General features: G+C 47.3%; 1 protein-coding gene across 1 annotated transcript; it reads left to right on the forward strand.

Annotated features, from left to right (window-relative positions):
- Window positions 1-1,134: 1,134 nt before the first annotated feature.
- Window positions 1,135-19,416, forward strand: BCL2L14 (BCL2 like 14). The gene is made up of 5 exons (XM_062195493.1): window positions 1,135-1,555; window positions 8,378-8,548; window positions 10,815-10,885; window positions 14,099-14,365; window positions 19,381-19,416. Exons 1-5 carry the CDS (start codon window positions 1,135-1,137, stop codon window positions 19,414-19,416), a joined length of 966 nt encoding a protein of 321 aa, XP_062051477.1.
- The last annotated feature ends 3,466 nt before the right edge of the window (window positions 19,417-22,882 follow it).

Genomic DNA, 22,882 nt, shown 5'->3' on the forward strand with positions numbered 1-22,882 from the left:
TCACGGACTGTGAAATTTTAGTCCAGTGCGAACTGGTAAATCTGGGCTTTGTGCATCTGAAAATGTCATCCTGAACAAAAACAGGAGAAAGGAAAGTGGACGGTTAGCAAAAAGAAACACGCTACCAGCAGGAAACCAAAAAAGGAGTTCTCTTATGCTAGTTTAAGCAAAGGCATTTGAATAGAAGTCAGCTGCTGGTATCTAAGTGTTGTACGGGTAGCAATCAAGACTTCCAGTCCCATCACTTGAGCCTTGCCCTGCTCTCTCTAAAGTGTGCCTGTACTCACACCACTCTCCCTTTCAAAACCGGCGAAGCTCGCCACTGCCTCTGCTATCGGAGCTTTTCAAATCTGCTAAAGAGACAGAGGTAGAGGTATGCTTTTTTCAGATGCAATCCTCCATGCAACACCAAATATGGCAAGAAATAGAAGCCAACTTGGACAAGCTCGGGTGGGTTGCCCATGGAGAAGGGAGAAGAGAAGGGAAGGGTCAGTGGGACCAGACATTTCTCTCTGTGAGCTGGCTTCTCCCTTGGCTCACCCACCTCTCCCAGAAGACCTTTTCTACCCTTTGCAGCCCAGGGCTCCTTTTGAAATGTACCAACTGACTTGGGAGAATGCGAAGCTTTGAGCCTGATATCCAAAGGCCACCATAATCTGGCCCCAACTGCCATTCACTGATTTTCCCTCCACTATTCCCAGGCCTGGGCTGCCCATCAATGCTCCTGCCACACCAGTTCTTCTGCCGCTCTGCAAGCAGAACGTGTCCTATATCCACTCACAGACTGCTCTCTGCCCATCTGGGTCTTAAACCCTGTATCTGCCTGCTTGTCTAGACCTGGTACCTCTCTAGAGACCTGCACTTGCTCCCCTACTTGAGGCTGACTTGTCCTATCTGCCTAACGGGTAGAGCTCTCAGTTCATTCTCTTCTCTGGAGTTATCTCTGCCCCATCTCTCTTCCCAACCCAGTAAGACTGGCCTTGCCATCTCTGCTTGCCCCAAGCTGCCCAGCACAAATAGTAGATGCTCAATTAATACACACTGGGCTTTCACCCCTGCCTCCCCTAACCTACACACAAGCAACGGCCCGCAGGTAGAAAGGCATGGTGTGGACTTTGTCGTTACAGGCCCAACATGTGCAGCACCAGCCCGAGTGACCTGGAAGAAATCCCCCTGGATGATGATGACCTAAACAGCCTAGAATTCAAAATCCTGGCCTTCTATGTCAGACACCATGTCTTCAAGAGAACCCCTGCCACCTTCTCGCCCAAGCTGTTGAGAACAAGAAGTTTGTCCCAGAAAGGAGTGGAGAGTGGCTCAACGAACGAGTCACGGACACAGGTGTCGTGGCCCTGCAGAAACTCCCGATCCAGTGAGAAGTCAATAAATCTTGGCAAGAAAAAATCTTCATGGAAAGCACTCTTTGGCGTACTGGAGAAGGAGGAAGACGAGCAGGACTCGTCTGAGCTGCCCCATAGCCGGGGGCTTCCGACTGCTGTTTCCCCTCAAGGGTCCAGGTCCCTCTCCGCCGTGGAGCAGCGTGGAGAGAATGAAGGTAGGCTTCGGGGCGTGCTGTCTCCCACATCCGGGTCTTCCCTTCTTGGTGCACACCCTGGATCCTAAAGACGGGCCTCAGACAGGGGCTCACGGTGCCTCCGCTTCGCACCTCATTAGTGTCTGTAGGAATTGTCCCACTCCTTCCAAGACTGGGCAGAAATAAAGACACTGGCAGTGAAGAGTGACAAGACCGGTGTTCCGTCTATAAATAAATAAGCCCGCTGGCCAAATCCCTGCTCCTTCGTGCCAGAGGCCCATGTCAAAAAGAATCCCAGATAGGGCTCTTGTATCTGTCTGTCTGTCTCTCTCTCTCTCTATCAGAATCTTTTTTTTATTTGAAGGGGGGAGTGAGACAGAGAGATCCTCCAACTGCTCCCCAAATGGACACAATGGCTGGGGCTGGTCCAGGCCAGTCAGGAGCCTGGAACTCCATCTGGGTCTCCCATATGAGTGGCAGGGACCCAAGCGCTTGGGCCATTTTCCGCGGTTTTCCCAGGCCATTAGCAGGAAGCTAGATTGGAACTAGAGCAGCTAGGACTCACAGCAGGGCTCATGTGGGATGCGGGCTTCACAGGCGGTGGGCAGTTTCGCCAGCTGTGCCACCACACAGACCTCTGCCTCACTCCCTGTGGGAGGTCAGGTCCCTCTCGGCGCACTGGGGAGATCACACCCTTCCACCTTGTTAATGGTAAATGGAAAGATCAGAACGTAAGCCATGGGGCTGATGCTGTGGCATAGCAGGTTAAAGCCCTGGCCTGCAGCGCCAGCATCCCATTTGGGTGCTGGTTCTAGTCCCAGCTGCTCCTCTTCTGATTCAGCTCCCTGCTAATGTGCCTACAAATGGAAGACGACCCAAGTCCTACCTTGGGCCCCTGCGCCCACATGGGAGACCTGGAAGAAGCTCCTGGCTCCTGGCTTCGGATCAACTCAGCTCCAGCTGCTGAGGTCATCTGGGGAGTGAACCAGCCAATGGAACACCTCTCTCGCTCTGTCTCTACCTTTCTCTGTAACTCTTTCAAATAAATAAAAAAAATACATCTTTTTAAAAAATTATTTTTAAAAAAACACTCAGAAGAAACCTTTTGAGAAATCTTTCTTCATTGAGACAAAATCACTGGCATTGAGTGAGCGCTCTGTGGACTTGCCCCTTGCACCCAAACCTTGCCATGAGCACCTTCTTCCCTTCAACAGCACCAGAGCCCACGCTCAGATGTTGAAGGCAGTCCCCTTCTCCTCGTGCTGTGGGATCTGTCCGAGGAACTGGTCAATAATTAGTCAACAGGTGGCAGCAATGTCTCAATTTTAAAATCTTGCAACTGTCCTGGCTTTTACTTGGAGAATCACTTCCCTCTCTCACTAGGCCTGTAGGAGCTCAGGACAGAAGTTAGGGCCAGGATTATCTGGGGGACTTTTTCATACAGGTCACACAAGGAGTCTTCCAAAAGTTTCTACAAGATGTGTATGATGAAAAACCTATGCATGGATTTCAAATTTTTTTTGCATCGAAATACACTTATACTTCGATTCCAGTTTCCACAGGTTTTTTGAAGTGCCCCGGTATAAGGCAGTGGGAGTCCCGACAAAGGAACTGGGAAGTGGCAGACCTGGGACCACCCAGGATCCCCAACGAGGCTCTACCCCTTAAGGGCGGCTAGCAACGCTGAACCTGGAACCAAAGGTCCTGGGCTCTGTGGCCCTCTCCCCGGGGTCTTCTACACTCCTACCTCCACGTATCCCTGCCCCCTACCCCTGCCACCTCCTGCCCTCTCTCCAGTGTGGCCCACAGCCTCCTGCCGGGGGCAGTACCAGAGGTCAGGAACACACTGAACCCAGTGACTTTTCTGCTAGACCTCCATGTGGATGGGGCTAGGTGACCGAGGGCTTTGGATCTGCCTTCTGGTTTTTCCTGACATAAATGATATTTACTAAAGTGTCACTTGACCTTTCTTTCATTCTCTAAAATTTCCTAAGGAACTTTTCTCCCCTCCTCCTGCCTTTTTTGGGGGGAGGGGATCTTGGGTAAAGAAAGTTCAGTTTTATGTGAGATCAAGAATAAAAGATTACATTCAGAAAGCACTTAGACATCCATGCTAAATAATATCTATGGCTGAATAGCTACATACTGTACAACTCTATATACAAGGATACTTCAACACATTCATGGAAAAACAGAATTAAAAGATAAGTTTGGTGCAAAAATTTGAAATGCATACAAGGGATATTCAAAAGCTCATGGATAATGTATATTATGAATAAATTATGCAAGAATTTCAAATGTTTTATATCAAAATAAAATTATCTTTTGATTCCATAAGCTTTTTTTAAAAAAAAAAATATTTATTTCAATGGCAGAGTTACAGAGAGGCAGAGAGAGAGATCTTCCATCTGCTGGTTCACTCCCCAAATGGCCACAATGGCCAGAGCTGGACCAATCCAAAGCCAGGAGACAGGTGCTTTTTCCTGGTCTCCCACATGAGTGCAGGGGTTCAAGGACTTGGGCCATCTTCTGCTGCTGTCCCAGGTGCATTAACAGAGAGCTGGAACTGAAGTGGAGCAGCCGGGACTAGAACCAGCGCCCATATGGGATGCTGGCACTGCAGGGTCGGCTTTACTGGCTACATAACAGCGCCAGCTCCTCCATTGACTTTTTTAAAAGATTTATCTAATTTATTTGAAAGGCAGACTGACAGAGAGAGGGAGGGACAGAGAGATCTTCGATCCACTGGTTCACTCCCCAACTGCTGAAGCCAGGAGCTTGGAACTCCATCATGAGCTTCAGAGGTGCAACTACTTGGGCCATCGTCTACTGCTTTCCCAGGCACACCAGCAGGGAGCTGGACAGGAAGTGGAGCAGCCAGGACCGAACCAGTGCTCTGATATGGGATGCCAGTGTTGCAGGTGGCGGCTTAACCCACTGTGCCTCAATGCTGGTCCTTTCCAGGAAATTTTTGAAGCACCCTTATATAAAACTGTGTATATATGTGTGTATATATAAATTTTTAAAGAGTAGAAATGATTATCTCCTACAGACCTTTGCTTTGCATACTTATGGGAGCTTATCTTCCCACCATAGTCTCTGCCTCACTCTCTGGTTTGGCTGGTAATTAGGTGGTTTTATGTTCACATTGTTGGTTTTATATTGGGTGTGACCAACGGTGCCTCACACATTAAACAGAGCTGGGCTGTTGCTTTCACCTGGGCTCCATTTGGCCTTGTGTGGCCATTTCCAGGACTGAGATACCAGGGATAAGTCGGAAATGCGAGGTCACGCCCCAGACCAAATTCTACCGGCGAAAGGCCTTAAGATGTAGAGAAATGGGCATTCGAGCTGGTCTTAGAGACCACCACGCCGGGTTCTTTCACTTGCGAATCCGTTGTGTCTCCACGGCTTCGGTTCACTTCATGTGCAAGGTTACTACTAAGATCAAAGTCAGTGGAAAGCCAATTAACTATTGCTTCAGTAATACAGAGGCGCACTTCTCTCTCCCGTAAGAGACCAAAGTGTGGTGGCCCAGGCCTGATAACGGCAGCTCCGCGAATTTATTAGGCATTCGGACATTTCTCAGCTGCCTTCTATTCCAGTGTGGCTGCTGGGACTCCAGCCATCACATCTACATTTTAAGCAGGACGAAAAAGCAAGCAAGGCAGCCTTCTTTCTAGATAATCTAGCTCCCTTTCAGAGAGCTTTCTTGAAACTGCTCCCGATTCCTCCTTCCATCTCTTTGGTCACTCCTTACTGCAAAGGAAGCTAAGAAATGTTGTTTTGCACCTTGTCCAGTACTGTCTCTCACATTTTAGGGATATGTTACTAAGAAAGAAGAGGAAAATGGGTACTGAGTGGGGAATAGATTTTACCATGTGGAAAACACTCCCACATTCTCTGACCTTCTCTTTAAAGCAAACGCCTTGGCCCTTGGACCGAACAGTACCTCCCTAGCCCTGCTCTCTGCTCTGCTTGGCTCCACAGGGACCCCAAAATAGACTGTAAAGGATGGCAGCCTTGCAGTCTTCTCCCTAACCCCCATCCAGTCTCCCTTGCCTATCAGATAGGACCAAGTCCGACAGCCACTTCTGAAAGTATTCAAAGTGGACTCCTCATTAGAGTGAGTTCATCCGGATCAAAACGTTGGCTTGTAGTTCACCTTGCACATATTTCATCTACCTCCTTTGCTCCACGTCCACAGACTTGCAGAAGTCATCACAGTGTACACAGGTCCATCAGACTGAGCGCCTCTGTGCCTGCTGGTCGTCTTGTGGTAGCCCTGCCATCAGGTTGGGGGGGTACGTGGTAGGGGCAAGGAGCGATAGCCTGTGGGGCTCTCCAGTGGTCCTCCTAGCATGCACGATGGGCTAAGGATGACTTCTGGTGGGAAAACCAGACGCAGATCACACTAGATAGGATACCTGGGTTGTAGAGGTAACAGGTGTGAGTGTTCCCTTCCTGTCGTCTGAGAACACTACAAGGGCAGCTCACTTTGGCTTTGGAATCGGCCTCTTGCCATTCCCTTACCAAGGCCATAGATAGCCGACACTCAAGAGGAGGCTGGCTGGGTTGCAATGAAGTGATTCTGAAGTGAAAATATACTCAGTTTGGTTGTTAAAATGAGAAAGAAATACATTGACCTTGTCTGGACTTCTCTAATTCACTGCTTATCTGCTTCTGAACCCTAAGGACTAAGCATGAAAAAATAGGGCTTTTGAAGGCCAATCTCCACCTATGGGCAGTGTAATGGACGGAGCATTTTCTCCCATGGCTGTAGGTTCGGGAATGGCCAATGATGAGAGGAGGACACTGAAGCCTTCATGCTACAGAGGAATTGTAGGGTCTGATGACCAGACCACAGCTTGGCAGTCCCACACGGTACCCATACCTGTTTCCTATGTGACACCGTCCTCCCAGGACCCGGGCTGCCTCTCCTTCCTATCATGACTTACAGAGTCCAGGACTTCCCTGGAAACCAGTGTTCCAGCCAGGACCCCGCTCCTTTAGTTTCTTCAATGATTCTGTACCGTTCTGTGATACTACTCAAATGCTCTGTATGACATCAAAGCCAGAGTCCGCACACACTTCTAAAAGTTAAGAACTTAGGGACAAGTCAGCACTAAAAATTTTGCTGCCCAACAACACAAATTTCTGCCTACCCAAGCTCACCCTATCCCCAGTCAGGGCCAAAACTGATGTAAGATTTATAGACTATAACATTCAAGGGGCCCATGCCATTCCAAACCTTCCTGACTTCAAATGCTTTATACATAATCCTGTGTGAAAGTACAAGGGGTCTTCAAAAAAGTTCATGGAAAATGCATATTATGAACAAATTATTCATGGATTTCAAGTTTTTTCATACCAAAATAAACTGTTATATTTTACTTTTCACTTTTTGTTTTTTACAAAGAGTCAGTGAGAGAGACAGAGAGACAGAGAGAGAGAGAGAGAGAGAGAGAACCTATCCACTGGTTCATTCCCCAATTGTCTACAACACCACAGAATTGCAGAAGCCAAAGTCAACAGCCAGGACCTCAGTCCAACTCTCCTTGTGAATGGCAGCAACTTAATCACTTAAACCACAATTATTTATTTTATTTTTTTGGACAGGCAGAGTTAGACAGTGAGAGAGACAGAGAGAAAGGTCTTCTTCCATTGGTTCACCCCCAAAATGGCCGCTACGGCCAGCACACCATGCTGATCCGAAGGCAGGAACCAGGTGCTTCTCCTGGTCTCCCATGCAGGTGCAGGGCCCAAGCACTTGGGCCATCCTCCACTGCCTTCCCGGGCCATAGCAGAAAGCTGGATCGGAAGTGCAGCAGCCCGGACTCCAACCGGCACCCATATGGGACGCCAGTACTGCAGGCAGTGGTTTTACCCACTGCGCCACAGCACCAGCCCCACCATCACTATTGTCTCCTAAGATGTGCACTAGCAGAAAGCTAGAATCCAAAGCCAGAGTCAGTACTCCAACCCAGGTACTTCAATGAAGGATGTGAGCATCGTAACCACAAAGCTAAATGCCTGCTTCCTAAATTTGTATTTTAATTCCATTTTCCATGAATGTGTTAAAGTTATTTCAAACATGACATAACTCTCTTGCAGGATTATAAATTCTTGAAGGATGGATTATACCCTATAAATCCTTGTTCACCTACAAGCATAACTGATTGCTTTTCAGTAGACACAGGAGAGAGAGAAGATGCAAGACTATGAGCAAGGGGCTTTGGGTGTTTACTTGATAATGCACTTGAGTGATGGAGATGGCAATACACCATGGATATTTCTCTTTCCTCAGTGGCAGTTCCCAAATGTTTGTCAAACTACTAATGCCTTCCTATGTACCTAGAGGCACAGAGGTGTAAAGGATGGCAGAAAAGAGAGTGAGGGAGGGAGAGGAAGGGAGAGGAAGGGAGAGGGGGAGAAGGGGGGGGAGAGAGAGAGAGATGGAGAGGGAGAGAGAGAGATGGAGAGGGAGAGAGACAGAGAGGGAGACGGAGAGAGAGAGGGAGAGAGAATAAAAATAAAAGCATAGTGAGCATTCTTGCAAGCATTCCCTTTTGTGTTTTCTCCTTTCCAAAGGGGACAGGGGACCTCAATTTTGCAAAACTTCTAAAAGAATGTAAAGAAGGGCAGCCGTTCCCAGGTGCCACTCGTTCCTCTGTGTCCTCCTGAATCCCAGGCCCTGCCAGGCAACCGCTGGTCTTTTCTGAAGAATGGCCCCGCCCCAGACACACACTCCTGGGCTTCCCATTCCAAGCAACCATGCGTCCCCAGGAGTCCTAGGCAGTGCTCTTGGGAAGGGCCTCTCAACACTGTTCTGTCTTGTTTCAGACGTGGACCCCAAAGTTGCTTCCATTGCCAACCGAGTTGCTAAAATCGTTTATTCCTGGCCACCACCAGAAGTGCCATGCCAGGGAAAAAGCTCTGGTGCCAAATGGGTAAAACAGGCTCTCCACACCCAGCTGAGAGGCGGCGGGCCTGGAGCTCCAAGTTCTAAGAAAGGTAAACCTTCCTTCTGAGTGTTTGTGTTGGGTCAGATGTTTGCCAGACAGAGGTGTATGCACATTTCTGTATTTATTCAGCTCAGAGTTCAGCAGCTTGGGCATCAGTGATGATCTGGTCTGAGGTAGTGACAGAAACACACACCAGCAGGTTGAACTGACATGGCAAACACACTGTTACATCAAAAGAAAAGTCTCCTACTAAGTGGGAGAAGGAAACTCAGACGTTTGCTTTCTTCCTTGACCATAGGGAGAAAATACAGTCTTAGGCTTGATCCCGTCACCAGTGGTCCTGGACCAATTTGCCTTGCATAGAGTTGAAGCACGAACCTAGGGACTTATATTGCTTTGGGGGCTGTCACTTACTAGGTCTGGTGTAGAACTGAGAAGTAGTGACCAGACTGAGCCAGCCGTCACCAGAACCATAATGATAACTGGCGTATTGATTAACCATAGTGATAACTGGCGTATTGATTTCATCAGGCTTTGTGGGAGCACTGGGCTCTGAAGGGACAGTGGAGGGGAACAGGACCGAGTGCTCACAGAAGGAGGGAAGCTGGTTCTGCTTAGCCTCACCACTGATGTTCCCCTCTCTCTTCCCAAACTGTAGTGAAGGATGTGAGCCAGAGGTGGCTCTGAGTTTTTAGCTCCCCAAAGCACAAGGCAAAAGTTCTCCCTGCAAAGACGTTGGCAGCTCCAACCCCTGAAGCAGAGTGGTGGCTTTGTCCATCCCTGGTGGTAGGGTAGGGGCCACCCACTGCCACAGAGGCTTCGAGCAAGGAGCTGTAGGAAAGGAAGAACCCACTGAGTCTGCTCAGAAGATACTTTACTGCCAGCCCCAATAGGCCCAGGAGATGGGAAGCAATACCCCAAGCCAAGCTATGGCTAAGACCCCTCTCCTCCCGTGCACGTGAGAAATGGAGTCCTCCACTCTCCCAGAGAGCAGCAGCAGATAAAAGCTGCTCTCAGGCTGTGGACACCTTTTCTTCTCGCCAGTACCCGGAGTCTCAATCTTCCCATCCGCCTCTTGGTTAGAACCACACTGGGACTTGTTGCACCAATGCCTGGGCCTCCTTTTGCCTTCTTATCTGGGATGAGCATCAGGGCCCTATGGCTCCAGAGACTACCAGAAGTAAGAAGCAGCATTCTCTCAGTAACTGGCTTTTCTCTGGAATATGTTCTGTAGCAATGACCACTCCCATCTTGCTTAGTTGTTAGCAAGTTATTTTTATAATTATTCATTTTTATTTATTTGAGAGACAGAGAGAAGAATGCTCCCATCTACTGGTTTACTCCCAAAATGCTCAAAACATCCAGGGCTGGACCAGGCTGAAGCCAGGAGCCAGGAACTCAATTCTAGTCTCCCATGTGGCTGGCAGGAATTTAGTTACTTGAGCCATCACCTGCTGCCTCCCATCCCCCTCTACACTGACAGCTGAAGTCAGGAGCCAGAAACTGGACCTGGAACCTAGCTACTCTGGTTTGGGATGCATGTATTTTAACTTCTAGGCCAAACACCTGTCCCAGTTGTTAACAAGTTTTGAGACAAGAAAAATCATAGTCTACCTCACTCATTCCAACAGATACATCACAAGCCAATGATAGCCATGTCGCTATCTGCCTGCATGGGGGTGGGGAATTGTATTCATTTGTTTATACCTCATCTTATTATATAGACATGACCTATGAAGAATAAATTTCAACCAGATAAAATAAATAAAATGTGAAAGATAATGTGAAAAAAAAAAACAAAAAACAAAAATGTGGAAATAAAACAAACTTAGGAGCGAGGTTGATTCTCAAGATGCAGGCCAGAGAGACCGTTCTCCCTCTCAGCTCAGTACTTTCAAGCAGCTGACACAAAGTGAGCAATCCAATCCAATATAGCGTCCAAGGAAAAGGCGCCTACTACTGAGGAAGAGTCTAAAACCCACAGGGAATTGCTCCCATCTTCATAGAATGGATTACGGGGAGCAGGGCTGAGGCCTTCGACAATGTTCTCTTGGCAAAAACCACGGCGAGCGTCATGGTGAAAACTGGGGGGCTGAGCAAAGAAGAGGAAAAAAGGAAATGAGGGGAACGTAGGGGAGTATCCGAATGGTTTGGTCTGATCCGAAGAGGTAAGGTAAGGCTAGATTGCAGAGTGAGAAAGCATGTCTTTTCTTTACAACCTCACCAAGCCACAGCATTGCCAATGTAGAAACTTAAGATGATGATTATGATTTTTTGCCTCTCTTAAGAGAAATAACTGGAATTTCTTCCTTCAGATGAAGAAGACCAAATAATAGCCAAGCTTGTTGAGCTTCTGAAATATTCAGGAGATCAGCTGGAAAAAGAGGTAGGAAGCTTGTTCAGCTCCTGTGATCGCTTTCTGTGCCCATGCAATAGTGCACGAGAATGGAATTGCACTCCAGGTTGTAGCTGACTCCTTTTCAAAGTTCTAGTTTCCACTTAGGCCTACGTTTTATTTCCCTTGGAGCCCAAATTCTTCATGCTGGCAGCATCTCAACAATGAATTACTTTGGAAAGCACAAGTAACCCTTCTGGAGCCTTCTTGGAATTTTTGGAAACTAAGAAAGCAAGTTTATTATTGCAAGGAAAGATGCCAGTACATTAAAATGTGCTGAATAGAATTATTCATCTCCTTCCCCATGTAACTGATCCACAGCAAAGCTGAGACTCTCGCCTGAGCTCTGCCTGGATTTCTGAGAGGCACACTTGCCAGAGGCTGCAGTCCTTTCTGAAAGCTTCCTCCCTCCCTGGAGTTGCCAGACTCCGCTCGAGGTGTGGTTGAGCAACTGGACCAGGGAGGCGGGTTTGTGTTACTGGGGGAACTTGTGGACTTCAGAAGTTGAGACCAATCTTTCTAATCAGGAACATGTGCCAGAGCTGCCTGTAGGTAAGAGCTGGCGAGCAAGCAGGCGGTGTAGTCAGAGGGGCCTCTCTGCTTCTGAACACCGACTCCTCTGTGTCCTCACCCACAGACCACGGAGTCACCTTGAGGGTCCACCAATCAGGGCCTGGCTCACGGAATCCCGTCCTTGTGTTGCCAGTCCCCATGGAGAGGGAGTCGGGCCCCCAGGGCTTACACAGGAGCTGGGCAGCCTCCCTCTCCTGGCGCAGTGCGCTCACGGCTCCTCTCAACAGCTCTGTCAGGAGTGCGCTCAGGGCATGATCTCCAGGAGGGGGGAGGGCCTCAGAGACGGCACAGAAGGAGAAATGGGGAGAAAACCAGGAACATTAGGCTAAAGACAGGAGAAGGGGGTGTACGAGTGGAGGGTGCAGAGAGGGGCAGAGCCACCAGAAAACAGCACATGACCTGGATTTAAGAACCACTTGCATGTCTCCAGAACTAGCACTGTGGAAGTTGTAGGGCAACTGCTTTCTTCCCACCATAAGAATCAACTTTCTGGCCCTGCAGGGAAAGGATCTTTCTGTTGCCAGAACTGTGAGATGGCAGCAACCAGTGAGCAGCTCAGTACCCACACATTGAGGGCATCGGTTCTTCACCAACTCTAAGGTTCTGTGGCTGTCATGGCACCTTCCTTCCCAGCCTCCCTAAGTGGTGACTCGAGGAGCCTCCAGAGGTCACAGAGGTGGTGTGAGGGCTGCCCCTTGGGTTGTGAAGAGAGGTGCTTTCCTTTTTACCCCAAATTGCCACTCTCAGCAACCTTGCCGTGCCTGACGCTCTCTCTTGATGACTTCAGGTGATAGTTTATATTATTTATAGAGACGTCTACCAGGTTATTCTCTCTACACATTCATCCAGAAGAGTCTGGTAGGCACACACGATGGGGCTGATCTTGCACTGAGTGGGTGGTGAGTGCCCCACAGTCTGGGAAAGCAACGCTGGGGAGAGAACCACGGAGTGCTACAAAGCCACCCACTGCCTAGAGCACACAGTGGCCCATCCTGCACCTGCCAGAGAGGGCAAAAAGCTGTGTAACTGCAAGGGAAGGGCAAGGGGAGCGGGGAGGGGAGGTGCTCTGTGCAAGGTGTTTCTGTTGACATTTAATTCTTTTTATTATTGTTGTTAATTTAGTTTCATTTATTTAAAGATAGAGATCTTTCATCCACTGGGTCACTCACCAGATTCTAGCAATAGCTAGGGCTGGGCCAGCCCAAAGTCAGGAGCTGAGGATTCCATTCAGGTCTGCCATGTGGGTAGCAGGGGCCCAAGTACTTGAGCCATCACTGCTGTGTCCGAGGGAACACATGAACAGGAAGTTGGGACCTGACGCAGAGCCAAGACTCAAATCGAGGCACTTTGATATGGGTTACTGGCATCCTAAGCAGTGTCTTCACCACCATGCCAAACACCCACCACTGGTGTTTGATTCTTCGACTGTTCTGGTAGGATCCAGATGTCCAGACACCTACTAAGGTCTGGAGCCAGCCTTCTTCAGTTGGACACTGGCAAAGAGAAGTCCTTTCTGGGTGCGGAAGAAGCTGGTCATTCCTGCTTCAGATTTGTAAATTACACAGGATCCTTGTCACCCAATGTTGGGGGGTGGGTGTGGTTCAGATAAAGGACATGGCCCTACCAAAATTTCACATAACATCTAATTGATCTTTCAAATATCCCTCTTAGAAGCAGTATTTGTTGAACACCTGCTTAGCTTATAATTCCTCAAGGACAGAGCTTAAGGGATTTTCAAACAACTAAGAAGCTTCTGATTTCGCATAGGATCCTTCACATTAACAGACATTGCAAGCATGGCCTTCAGTGAGAACGGAAGTAAAAGACAATGCAAATTTTCCATGAGTTTTCTAGAGCCTCTTCATGTGACTTGATGACAAGGCCTGATGTTTCAAAAGGAGCAGAGGAAGTATTGGTTTTCTTAAAAGTAAAGCAGGTAGTCCAAAGCAGGTAAAGACACCAGGTCTAAGGAAGTGGTTGGAGATAAAATTGATGGGGTAGAATATAATGGGAAAGAAATCAATGGATTCGTTCTTTTAAAAGGTGAACCTATGCACTTCAGGGCGTCTTCCCTGACCTCCCCCCCCCCCCCCCATCCCCTAGTGTCCTGCAAAATGACTGACATTTCCAGAGTACCTCCTCCATGTCCAGCATTAGGCTGAGATCTAAGTCAACAGCTACCATCTAGAGATGACAGTACTGAGCCCCAGGGGCTAAGCAATTTCCCCAAGCTCACACAGCTAGTAAGAAGGAAGATAGGTTTGAACCAAGATTTCCAAGCTTTAGATTGCTACACTACCTCCAGCCACACACCTGGCATTGTTCTACAACTTTCACCTGACGTGGGGCACCTTGAGCGAAGACCTGAAGACCTGCCCATTGCAAGTGCCCAGGAAACATTTGTTGAGTGTTGAATGAACGGACTGTTCAATGGTACCACGTACTTATCCCAGTGAATTCCCAGAGCAGGTAGCTGCGCAGGCTGGTGCTGCAGGATGGCATGCATGGTTAAGACTAGAACCCCCGGCTTTTCCACAGGTGCTCTAGTGGCCCACATGTGATCTGAAAGTGGCCTTCGTCTACCCCACGGGGCCAAGCCATTCTTCTGAATGTTTTTCTTCTTCTATGCAGCTGAAGAAGGACTCAGGTTTGATGAGTAACTTCCAGGAGGGACTGTCCTACTCTGTCTTCAAGACCATCACAGACCAGTTCCTAAAAGGGGTGGACACCAGAGGAGAATCAGAGGTGAAAGCTCGGGGCTTTAAGGCTGCCCTTGCAATAGACGCCATGGCCAAGCTCACAGCTATTGACAATCACCCAATGAACAGGGTGCTGGGCTTTGGAGCCAAGTACCTGAAAGAGAACTTCTCACCCTGGGTCCAGCAGCATGGCGGATGGGTAAGTGTATCCTACTCAAACATGAAAGCACAGTGGGCATTTGGCACAGTGGTTAAGACAGCTCCTAGGGACACTCACTTCCCGTACTGGAGTGCTGGAGTTCCAGTCCCTCCTCCACTTACAACCAGGCTTCCCACTAATGCACACCCTAAGAAGTGGCAGTGATGGACCGTTTACTTGGGTCGCTGCCACCCAACTGGAAGACTGGAATTGAGTTCTGGGCTGCTGGCTTCAGCCTGGCCCAGCCCCGGTTGTTGTGGGCTCTCTCTCTGCTTCTGTGTGTGTTCATGTGTGTGTCTGTCTCTCTGCCTTTCAAATAAGTGAAAGTAAATAGTTTTTAAAAATTTTTGAAGAGACAATATTTTTTAAAAAAATAAAAATTAATAAATTCAATAGAAATGAATCTTCTCAGAGCTCAGAGGAGATGAGATGTAAAGATTTTCATTTTCAAGGAAGGAAACACACCAGGCAAGCAGTTCTCATGGGTTTAGGACACTTGAGTGGCAAGAGATGGATGCTATTGATGGGAACCTATTTTTAGTGATAATCTTCATCGTCAATAAATATTTACCGAGCTCCCCAAGGGTACATGGTGTATGTGTGTGTGGAAGGGGATGTAACAGGAAATGAGTGGATGCTGACATATAAAATGTTTACACAGATGTAATTTCTGTTTTCACAAATACACAGGCAATGGGAGTCCGGTGATGAGACCGGCCTGGCGGGCTGCTCCTCACATTTGCAGACACTGGTGGGGCAGGGGGCCAATCTCTCCCAGACTCAGAGTTCATGACATTTCGCCATTGCTGCTTTGACCCAGTCATTCGGCAGGGACATTTTCATACAAACTAAAAAGCAAACAAACTTTCATCTATTTTTAATTACTTAATATCAATCAAAATAGGCCTTCCCCCTACATCCCAGCCTCAATATCCTCCCCTTCTCATTTATATCCAGTCCTCGAGATCTTATCACTGCACGTTCAAATGGCTACATATGGTCAACCTTGTCAAAGCGTTCTACCCCAGCGCTCTACATCTCAGTGGGACTGGGCCATTCCCAGAAGAACAGGCTTTCATCCTCTACTCCCTTGTCCTCTTTCCCCTGGTGGGCCCATGAGCCAGCATGGCCACCATGACCCTGGCACCTCCCAACAAAGGAGATCTCCTGGCCATCAGAAGTAAAGTGCGGCTGGTCCTGCCTGTGGGCTTCGGCAGCCCCCACTGAGCTTGCCTCTTCTGTCTCTCTTTTGCATGAGGTAGGATAACCTTTAACCGGCTGACCTAAACAAGGCAGGCTTATAAGAATTCCAAATTCTAGCTGCTGCCACTCATTCTAAAAGGAAGACAGATTCCTCAGCATGAGTTCAGTTCTACCTTTTCTACCAGAGCTCCCTCGAATCCCTCTGTCCCCAAGCATTTCCTGACCTCTCCACCTTAGGGACCCCAGCAGTCTCTGACCTGCCACAACACTTCAGGTTTGTGCCATTGTGATATTCAAGACATGGTCAATTGCCCATGGGCTATGTCTCAAGTGTTCAGTTTTAAACCCATGTTGGTCTTGTTGATATATGTAAGGATTACAGGCATCAACTGGGCTCATAGGCCAGCTCTCAAGTTTATTTCATCCAGTAATGTAGCTTAAATGCCAAAATGCCCTTACAAAAGTAGTGGCATGAACAACAAAAGAAAAATGGAAACACTGAACTGTATTTTGTGCTCCATAGGACATCATCATCAAGAAAGTGAGAAACCCACCCACAAAGTGTGGGGAAAATATCTGCAGATCACATAGCTAACAAATTACTTATATCAAGAAGAACTATTAGAATTCAACAATAAAAACACAATCTGCCTTTTAAAGTGGGCAATGGATCAGAGTGCACATTTCAGTAATAGGGAAGTGAAAGTCAAAACCACGATGAACCCTATTCCCTAGGCGAGCTAAAATAAAGATAGGCAAGTGCTGGGGAGGATGATTGGATTGTATAATGCTACAGCTCCTCCAGGAAGTACTTCGGCAGTTTCCCCTAATGTTAAATACAGAATTAGTAATCCCTCCCCGGATATATACCCAAGGAAATTACAACCAAGCTTTCACACAAAAACCTGTGCTTGAGTGTTCATAGCAGCATTCCTCATTCGTTACGGCCAGAAAGTGGAAACAACCAAGATGCCTGCTAACCAATGGATGATGAATGGATAAACACAATGGAATATTTTTCAGCCATAAAAAGAAATAAAGTGTTGCTATGTGGATAAACCTTTAAAGCACTATACTAAGGGAAAGAAGCCAGACCGAAAGGCCACATATATTGGATGGTACAATGTATGTGACATGTAATGTATATGAATATGAAAGGCCTGTTCATAAAGAAAGAAAAGCGATCAGTGGTTGCCAAGGCAGGGTTGAGGGAATGGAGAGTAACTGCTAGTGGAAGTGGAACTTCTTTTTGGAGTGATGAAAATGTCCTAAAATCAGAGATAATACATAACTCTGAGACTATTCTAAAAGTCACTGAATTATACCACTTCAACAGGGTGAATTTTATAGCATTTTTCAATAAATCTTTTATAAAAAGTAATGGTTCTAATTCTAGTAATAAAGTTTAAAAAAAGGAAAAAAAATGAGTACAAACATTTCTGTTTGTTTTTAAATTTGGCTTCAGATGCTGGAGAGAAAATCAGTTCCAGTTAAGGAGAATGGATGAGTTCTTCAGTATATATTCTAAAGGGGATTTTCAAACCCTTTAGAAATTAATCACTGGCCAGCGCCATGGCTCAATAGGCTAATCCTCCACCTGCGGCGCTGGCACACTGGGTTCTAGTCCCAGTCAGGGCACCGGATTCTGTCCCAGTTGCCCCTCTTCCAGGCCAGCTCTCTGCTGTGGCCCGGGAAGGCAGTGGAGGATGGCCCAAGTGCTTGGGCCCTGCACCTGCATGGGAGACCAGGAGAAGCACCTGGCTCCTGGCTTCGGATCAGCGCAATGCACCAGCCACAGCGCGCTGGCCGCAGCAGCCATTGGAGGGTGAACCAATGGCAAAGAAAGACCTTTCTCTCTCTCTCTCTCTCTCACTGTCTGACTCTGCCTGTCAAAAAAAATAATAATAATAATTACTACTTCTACACATATGTAGTTTCAGCTCAAAGTTTATTACTTCTCTAGGTTGTCACAAAACTTAGCTTTAACTCTTGAGCATAGTTAAGTTTATGTATTTAATTATTTCACTTATTTATTTTTAAAGATTTATTTATTTATTTGAAAGGCAGAGTGACACACATACAGGGAGAGAGATTGTTCGTACTCTGGTTTACTCTCCAGATGGCCACACAGGGCTGGGCCAGGCTGAAGCCAGGAGCCGGGAACTCCATCCTGGTCTTTCACATGAGTGGTAGAGGCTCGAGCACTTGGGCCATCTTCCACTGCCTTCTCAGGTGCATTAGCAGGAAGCTGGATCAGAAGCGGAGCAGTTGGGAGCTGGAACCAGCACTCAGACATGGACAGCCGGCATGCAAGTAGTGGCTTTACCTACTGCCTATAACATTAGCTCCCACAGTCAGGTTTTATGTGGACCATGTGAGTAGAAATTAGGAGGAGGATGAAAAAGAAAAGTGAGATGAAGGACTCATTTTTCCAAGTGAGAGCAAAGTGTTGAGGAAAGAAAGAATGCTGATAAAAGAATATTTATAAGCTGCTAGAACTGATAGGAGCTGTGAAACATGAAGGAGACGTAGACTGAGACCTCAGGTACAGGCATTGGCTTAAGATGCCGTATCAGACACCCATATCCCATAGCGGAGTGCATGGGGTTGAGTGCTGGCTCCACTTCCAATTCCAGCTTCCTGCTAATGCACACCTTGGGAGGCAGCAGGGGATGGCTCAAGTACTTGAGTTCCTGCCCCTGACCTGGGAGACCCAGACCGAGTTCCAGGATCCTGGTGTTGGCCTGGCCCAACCTTGGCAGTTGCAGGTGTTCTGAAGAGTGAACTAGCACATGGAAGTTCTGTCTGTCTATCTCTCTGTGTGTGTGTGTGTCTGCCTTTCAGATAAATTAACTAAAAAGATTTGAATCACATAATTATTTTTAAAGGAAGGAATTAGAGCTTCATGATCCTGAACAGGACAGAAAGACGACACTGGATGATAAGCCTTCAGGGATTTCTGGTGGCTCTCTGGGGTGTCCTTGTGATGGTATGGAAGGAGGGAAACTCTACTTATGCACAAGCTCTCTAGAAGCTCCGGATTCCAGACTATTTCAGTCTTCCACGTTCCATACAATTGCATCTAATCTTCCCAACTAAACTTCAAAGAATCCTGAGAACTACAAAGAAATCATTATGTACCACGGGACTTCCAATAGTTCATGGAAACCTGGAATTAGAAGGCAAGTTTATTTTGGTGCGTACAATTCTGAAATCCAGACATAGTTTTTCATACTATGCTTTTCCATGCACTTTTGAAGGCCTCTCTATGTATGAATTTCCAAAAAAATGTTTGCACCAAAATAAGCTTATTTTTCATTCCAGTTTCCTTTCACTTTTAGAAGTCCCCTCATATGTTATGCCTCCTTGTTCCTCCCGTAACTCCCAGCACTTTGTAGACATCAGAGATGTTCAGCCAGTACTTCCAGAACAGCGAATGAACGAACGAATCAAATGGATGCAGAGCAGCCCTGGCTACAAAGCAAGCTGGTTCCTCACCGCGGAGCACGGATCCCACGGTTGCCCTGCAGCCAGTGTTGCACCTCACCCTAGCACCTACTTTTCTGAATTTTAAATCCAGCCCCAGTCTGTTCGACCCAATGTGCAACAGAAGCCCTAAGCCAGTGTTTGCCTCGCAGGCATACCGAGACTGCCAGACACCTTCCCAAGCCATCCCCAACCCTACCACAGTCCCCGAGACCCAGGCCACACTTGGGATAAGAGTAGAGTTAACAGGCATATGTTTTCACTTCAGCCGTGAATCCAACTTGGAATTTGAAGAATCTATTTCTCTTCTCTCCCCCACCCCCTAGGAAAATATACTTGGGATACACGAAGAAGTAGACTGAAATATCAGACGATTTGTCATCTGGAATACTCATTGTGCGACTGCGGCCCTGTGCACGTCTCGGCAGTAGACCGTGGGAGGAAATAAAAATACACAGGCAGATGGAGCATTGAACTTTTCAAAACCGGTCTTCCTGTGACTTGGAGGCATCAGGAGAGGCCCTGCCCGTCCCCAGCTCACAGCCCGTCAGAGCTCAGCCCCTGAGGTGGACTTCTTCAGGCCCTCCACTGGGTGTCAGGACTCTCGGAGATGAGTGGTCATCTTCCTCGCCAATGTTCATGCTGCCCCTGTTGCTTTCTTTAGCAGATGTGTGTTACACATGTCTGCTGACGTCATGAGGGCGAAATGATAAATTGTGCACGTGCTGCCTCTTCAGTTTCTAGTATTATTTATTTTTTTTAACCTCTATTTATAAGGACACCCTTCCAAGCTTACCTTTGGGAAAATGTTGCCGATGCTCATAAACAAAGCTTAAAGAAACTCTCCAGTGTGCTGCTTAAGTCAGTGTGGTGTTGGTAGAACAAAATCCCAGAGGCTGGGGAATATGCGAAAAAGTTTACATGGCTCACGAGTCTGGTGGCTGGAAGGTCCTGTACAGCATGCTGCTGGCATCCTGGCTGCACCACCACGAGGCAGAGAAGTGGAAAGGGAACCGGCCACCTGCAGAATGAGCACGTGTGTGGGCAAGATAGCAAGAGACCAGGGAGGCAGCCTGCTCTTGTCAAAGCAAACCCACTCCTACCAGACCCGACCCACTCCTGCAAGACAGCTTTTTAATTTTTTTTAGATTTATTTATTTCTTTTAAAGTCAGAGTTACACACACACACACAGAGAGAGAGAGAGAGAGAGAGAGAGAGAGAGAGAGGTCTTCCATCCAATGGTTCACTCCCCAGATGGCCGCAAAGGCCAGAGCTGTGCTGATCCGAAGCCAGGAACCAGGAGCTTCTTTCGAGTCTCCCACTTGGGTGCAGGGGCCCAAGGACTTGGGCCATCCTCTACCGCTTTCCCGGGCCATAGCAGAGAGCTGGATGGGAAGTGGAGCAGGTCTTAAACCAGCGCCCATATGGATGCCGGTGCTTCAGGCTAGGGTGTTAACCCACTGCACCACAGCACCAGCCTTAATCCATTCACCTGGGCAAGCACCTCCATGACCTAATGACCTTCCACTAGGCCCCACCTCTTAAAGGTTCCAGCACCTCAACACGACCCCTCTGGGGATTAAGCTTTCAGCACACAAACCTTGGGGAGACAAACCACACCCGAACCACAGCACTGCTATATCCAGTACTTTGGGCTGTCTATGCCTTTTTGATTCGCCTCTCTCTCTTTTGTGCATTTGGCAAAAAACTATTACTGCCATCAGACTCAAGGCTCTCCTCACTGACCACGTCAATAGTTTACAAGGCTTTATGATTCTGTGCAGTCCTGTCGTGGTGGGTAGCTGTAAAATAAATACATAAGACCACGGTCATGCATACATAGACCACGGTGGTAGTGAAGCCTGTTTAGCCACCGCTTGGAAGCCTACATCCCCTATGGGGTGCCTGGTTCAAGTCCTGGCACCTCTGCTTCTAGGAGGCAGCAGATAATGGCTTAAGTGCTTGGGCCCACATGGGAGAGCAGGATAGAGCTCTAGGTTCCTGGATTCAGCCTGGCCTAACCCCCATTGTTGCATGCATTTTGGGAGTGAACCAGTGGATGAACAATCTCTCACCCTACTTCTCTGTAAAATAAATAAATAAATAAATAAATAATTTTTTTTTTCATATCCTCTGGTTGAAAAAAGGTGTAGTTGGCTTTCTGTGAAGAGCAAATGCTTAATTACATCAAGTGTTTAGAAGAGTTCTTGGTACTTAAGTGCTCACTTTTCTTTCCTAATATATGCTGCCTTCAGCTAAGATGACAATTTCTTCTCTCAAAATAGTCACTGACCGCTTTTCTGAAATCACTACTGTTCAGAATATTTGTTTTTACTAAGTAAACTACGTTTGATGTTAAGTGTTTAGGATGCACAGCAATTTTTTAAAATACTATCAAGTTATAGGGTACTACAAATGTCTAGTCTCTAGCATCCAGCACATGACCAGAAGTAAAATAGGTTCTTAATAAGCTCTTGATGAACAAATGAATGAATAAGGCAATCAGATACAGGTTCCAGGAAAAAACAGAGCTTATCTATTACCTAATGCTTTACTGGCCTATCTATCTCAATAAAATGATTTACTCCCTCATTTCCTTCTCCCTCCTGAAAATCACAAATGTTAGGGATACGAGAGCTCTCCCTTTACAGACAGAGACTTGAAGACAAGCCTATCCTTCACTCTCCCCATTATTTTGTTTCCTTGATGCATCGTGCAGCGGGACCTCAGAGCCTTCCTATGTCCTCTCGACCTGGAATGTTCTTGTTTGCTGTCTTCCTTTCTCCTTTCCCCCACTAATCCAACCAACTCCAGCCCATCTTTCCAGACCTGCTCCTTCATTCCCTCCAGGAATCATTTGCTAACCCTCTTTTGGCCATCATGGGATTATCTTGGATGCCTTTCCTCACAAGCATGCTCTAAAACTCCTATATGTGGGGGCCGGCACTGTGGCCCAGCAGGTTAACTCCCTGGCCTGAAGCACTGGCATCCCATATGGCTGCCGGTTTGAGATCCAGCTACTCTACTTCCGATCTAGCTCTCTGCTATGGCCCAAGTCCTTAGGCCTCTGCATCCACGTGGGAGACCCGGAAGAAGCTCCTGGCTCCTGGCTTTGGATCAGCACAGCTCCAGCCATTGAGGCCAATTGGGGAATGAACCAGTGGATGGAAGACTTCTCTCTCTCTCTCTCTGTAACTCTTTCAAATAAATAAATAAATCTCTTAAAAAAAAAACCTCCTATATGTGGACCATCTCCTCATCTGTGCCCTAAGAACCGAATAGACAGCAATGTGAACGTCTCCCAGTCTTCCTCAGCGGACTGTAAAGTCTTGTAAATGAGTATGCAGTACGCCTAACTCAACTCTGCATATTGAATGCCTGGCATATTTCTGACACAGTTGCAGAACCAAACCCCAGCCTCACTGTTATAGCTTCTCAATGTGATTGGAATATGGCCCAAGATATGTTTAGTTATAACAAGTCTCCAAGTGTTTCCAATATCATTTACAGATTCAAGTCAAGATGAAGTTAATAGTACCCAGATTTAATCTCTGCTTGACACACTAAAATACCCAACAAATACATGAAACAATTTTTAAGACACTAGGTATCAGGGAATGAAGAACTGGTCCTTTAGAGATGAGAAATCAAGTGAGTGCTATGATTGCCCTAGAGTATTGCAGATAAAGAGTTTTAATGCATGTAGGATAGAGGGGAACCCACACAGAGCTCAGAAGTCTCCCCAGGTAGAGAAGATAGAACTAGGGGTCCAGGAAGACTACAGCAATAAAGGAAAAGGGAAGGATACACAAGCTCTGGAGAGCTGT

The sequence above is a fragment of the Lepus europaeus genome, chromosome 6 (assembly GCF_033115175.1).
Source record: "Lepus europaeus isolate LE1 chromosome 6, mLepTim1.pri, whole genome shotgun sequence".
Taxonomy (NCBI): domain Eukaryota; kingdom Metazoa; phylum Chordata; class Mammalia; order Lagomorpha; family Leporidae; genus Lepus; species Lepus europaeus.

Coding starts and splice junctions, on each gene's coding strand:
- BCL2L14 (XM_062195493.1), top strand. CDS start 1,135: ATGTGCAGCACCAGCCCGAGTGACCTGGAAGAAATCCCCCTGGATGAT. Junction 1,556..8,377: donor GCAGCGTGGAGAGAATGAAG/GTAGGCTTCGGG, acceptor GTCTTGTTTCAG/ACGTGGACCCCAAAGTTGCT. Junction 10,886..14,098: donor GAGATCAGCTGGAAAAAGAG/GTAGGAAGCTTG, acceptor TCTTCTATGCAG/CTGAAGAAGGACTCAGGTTT.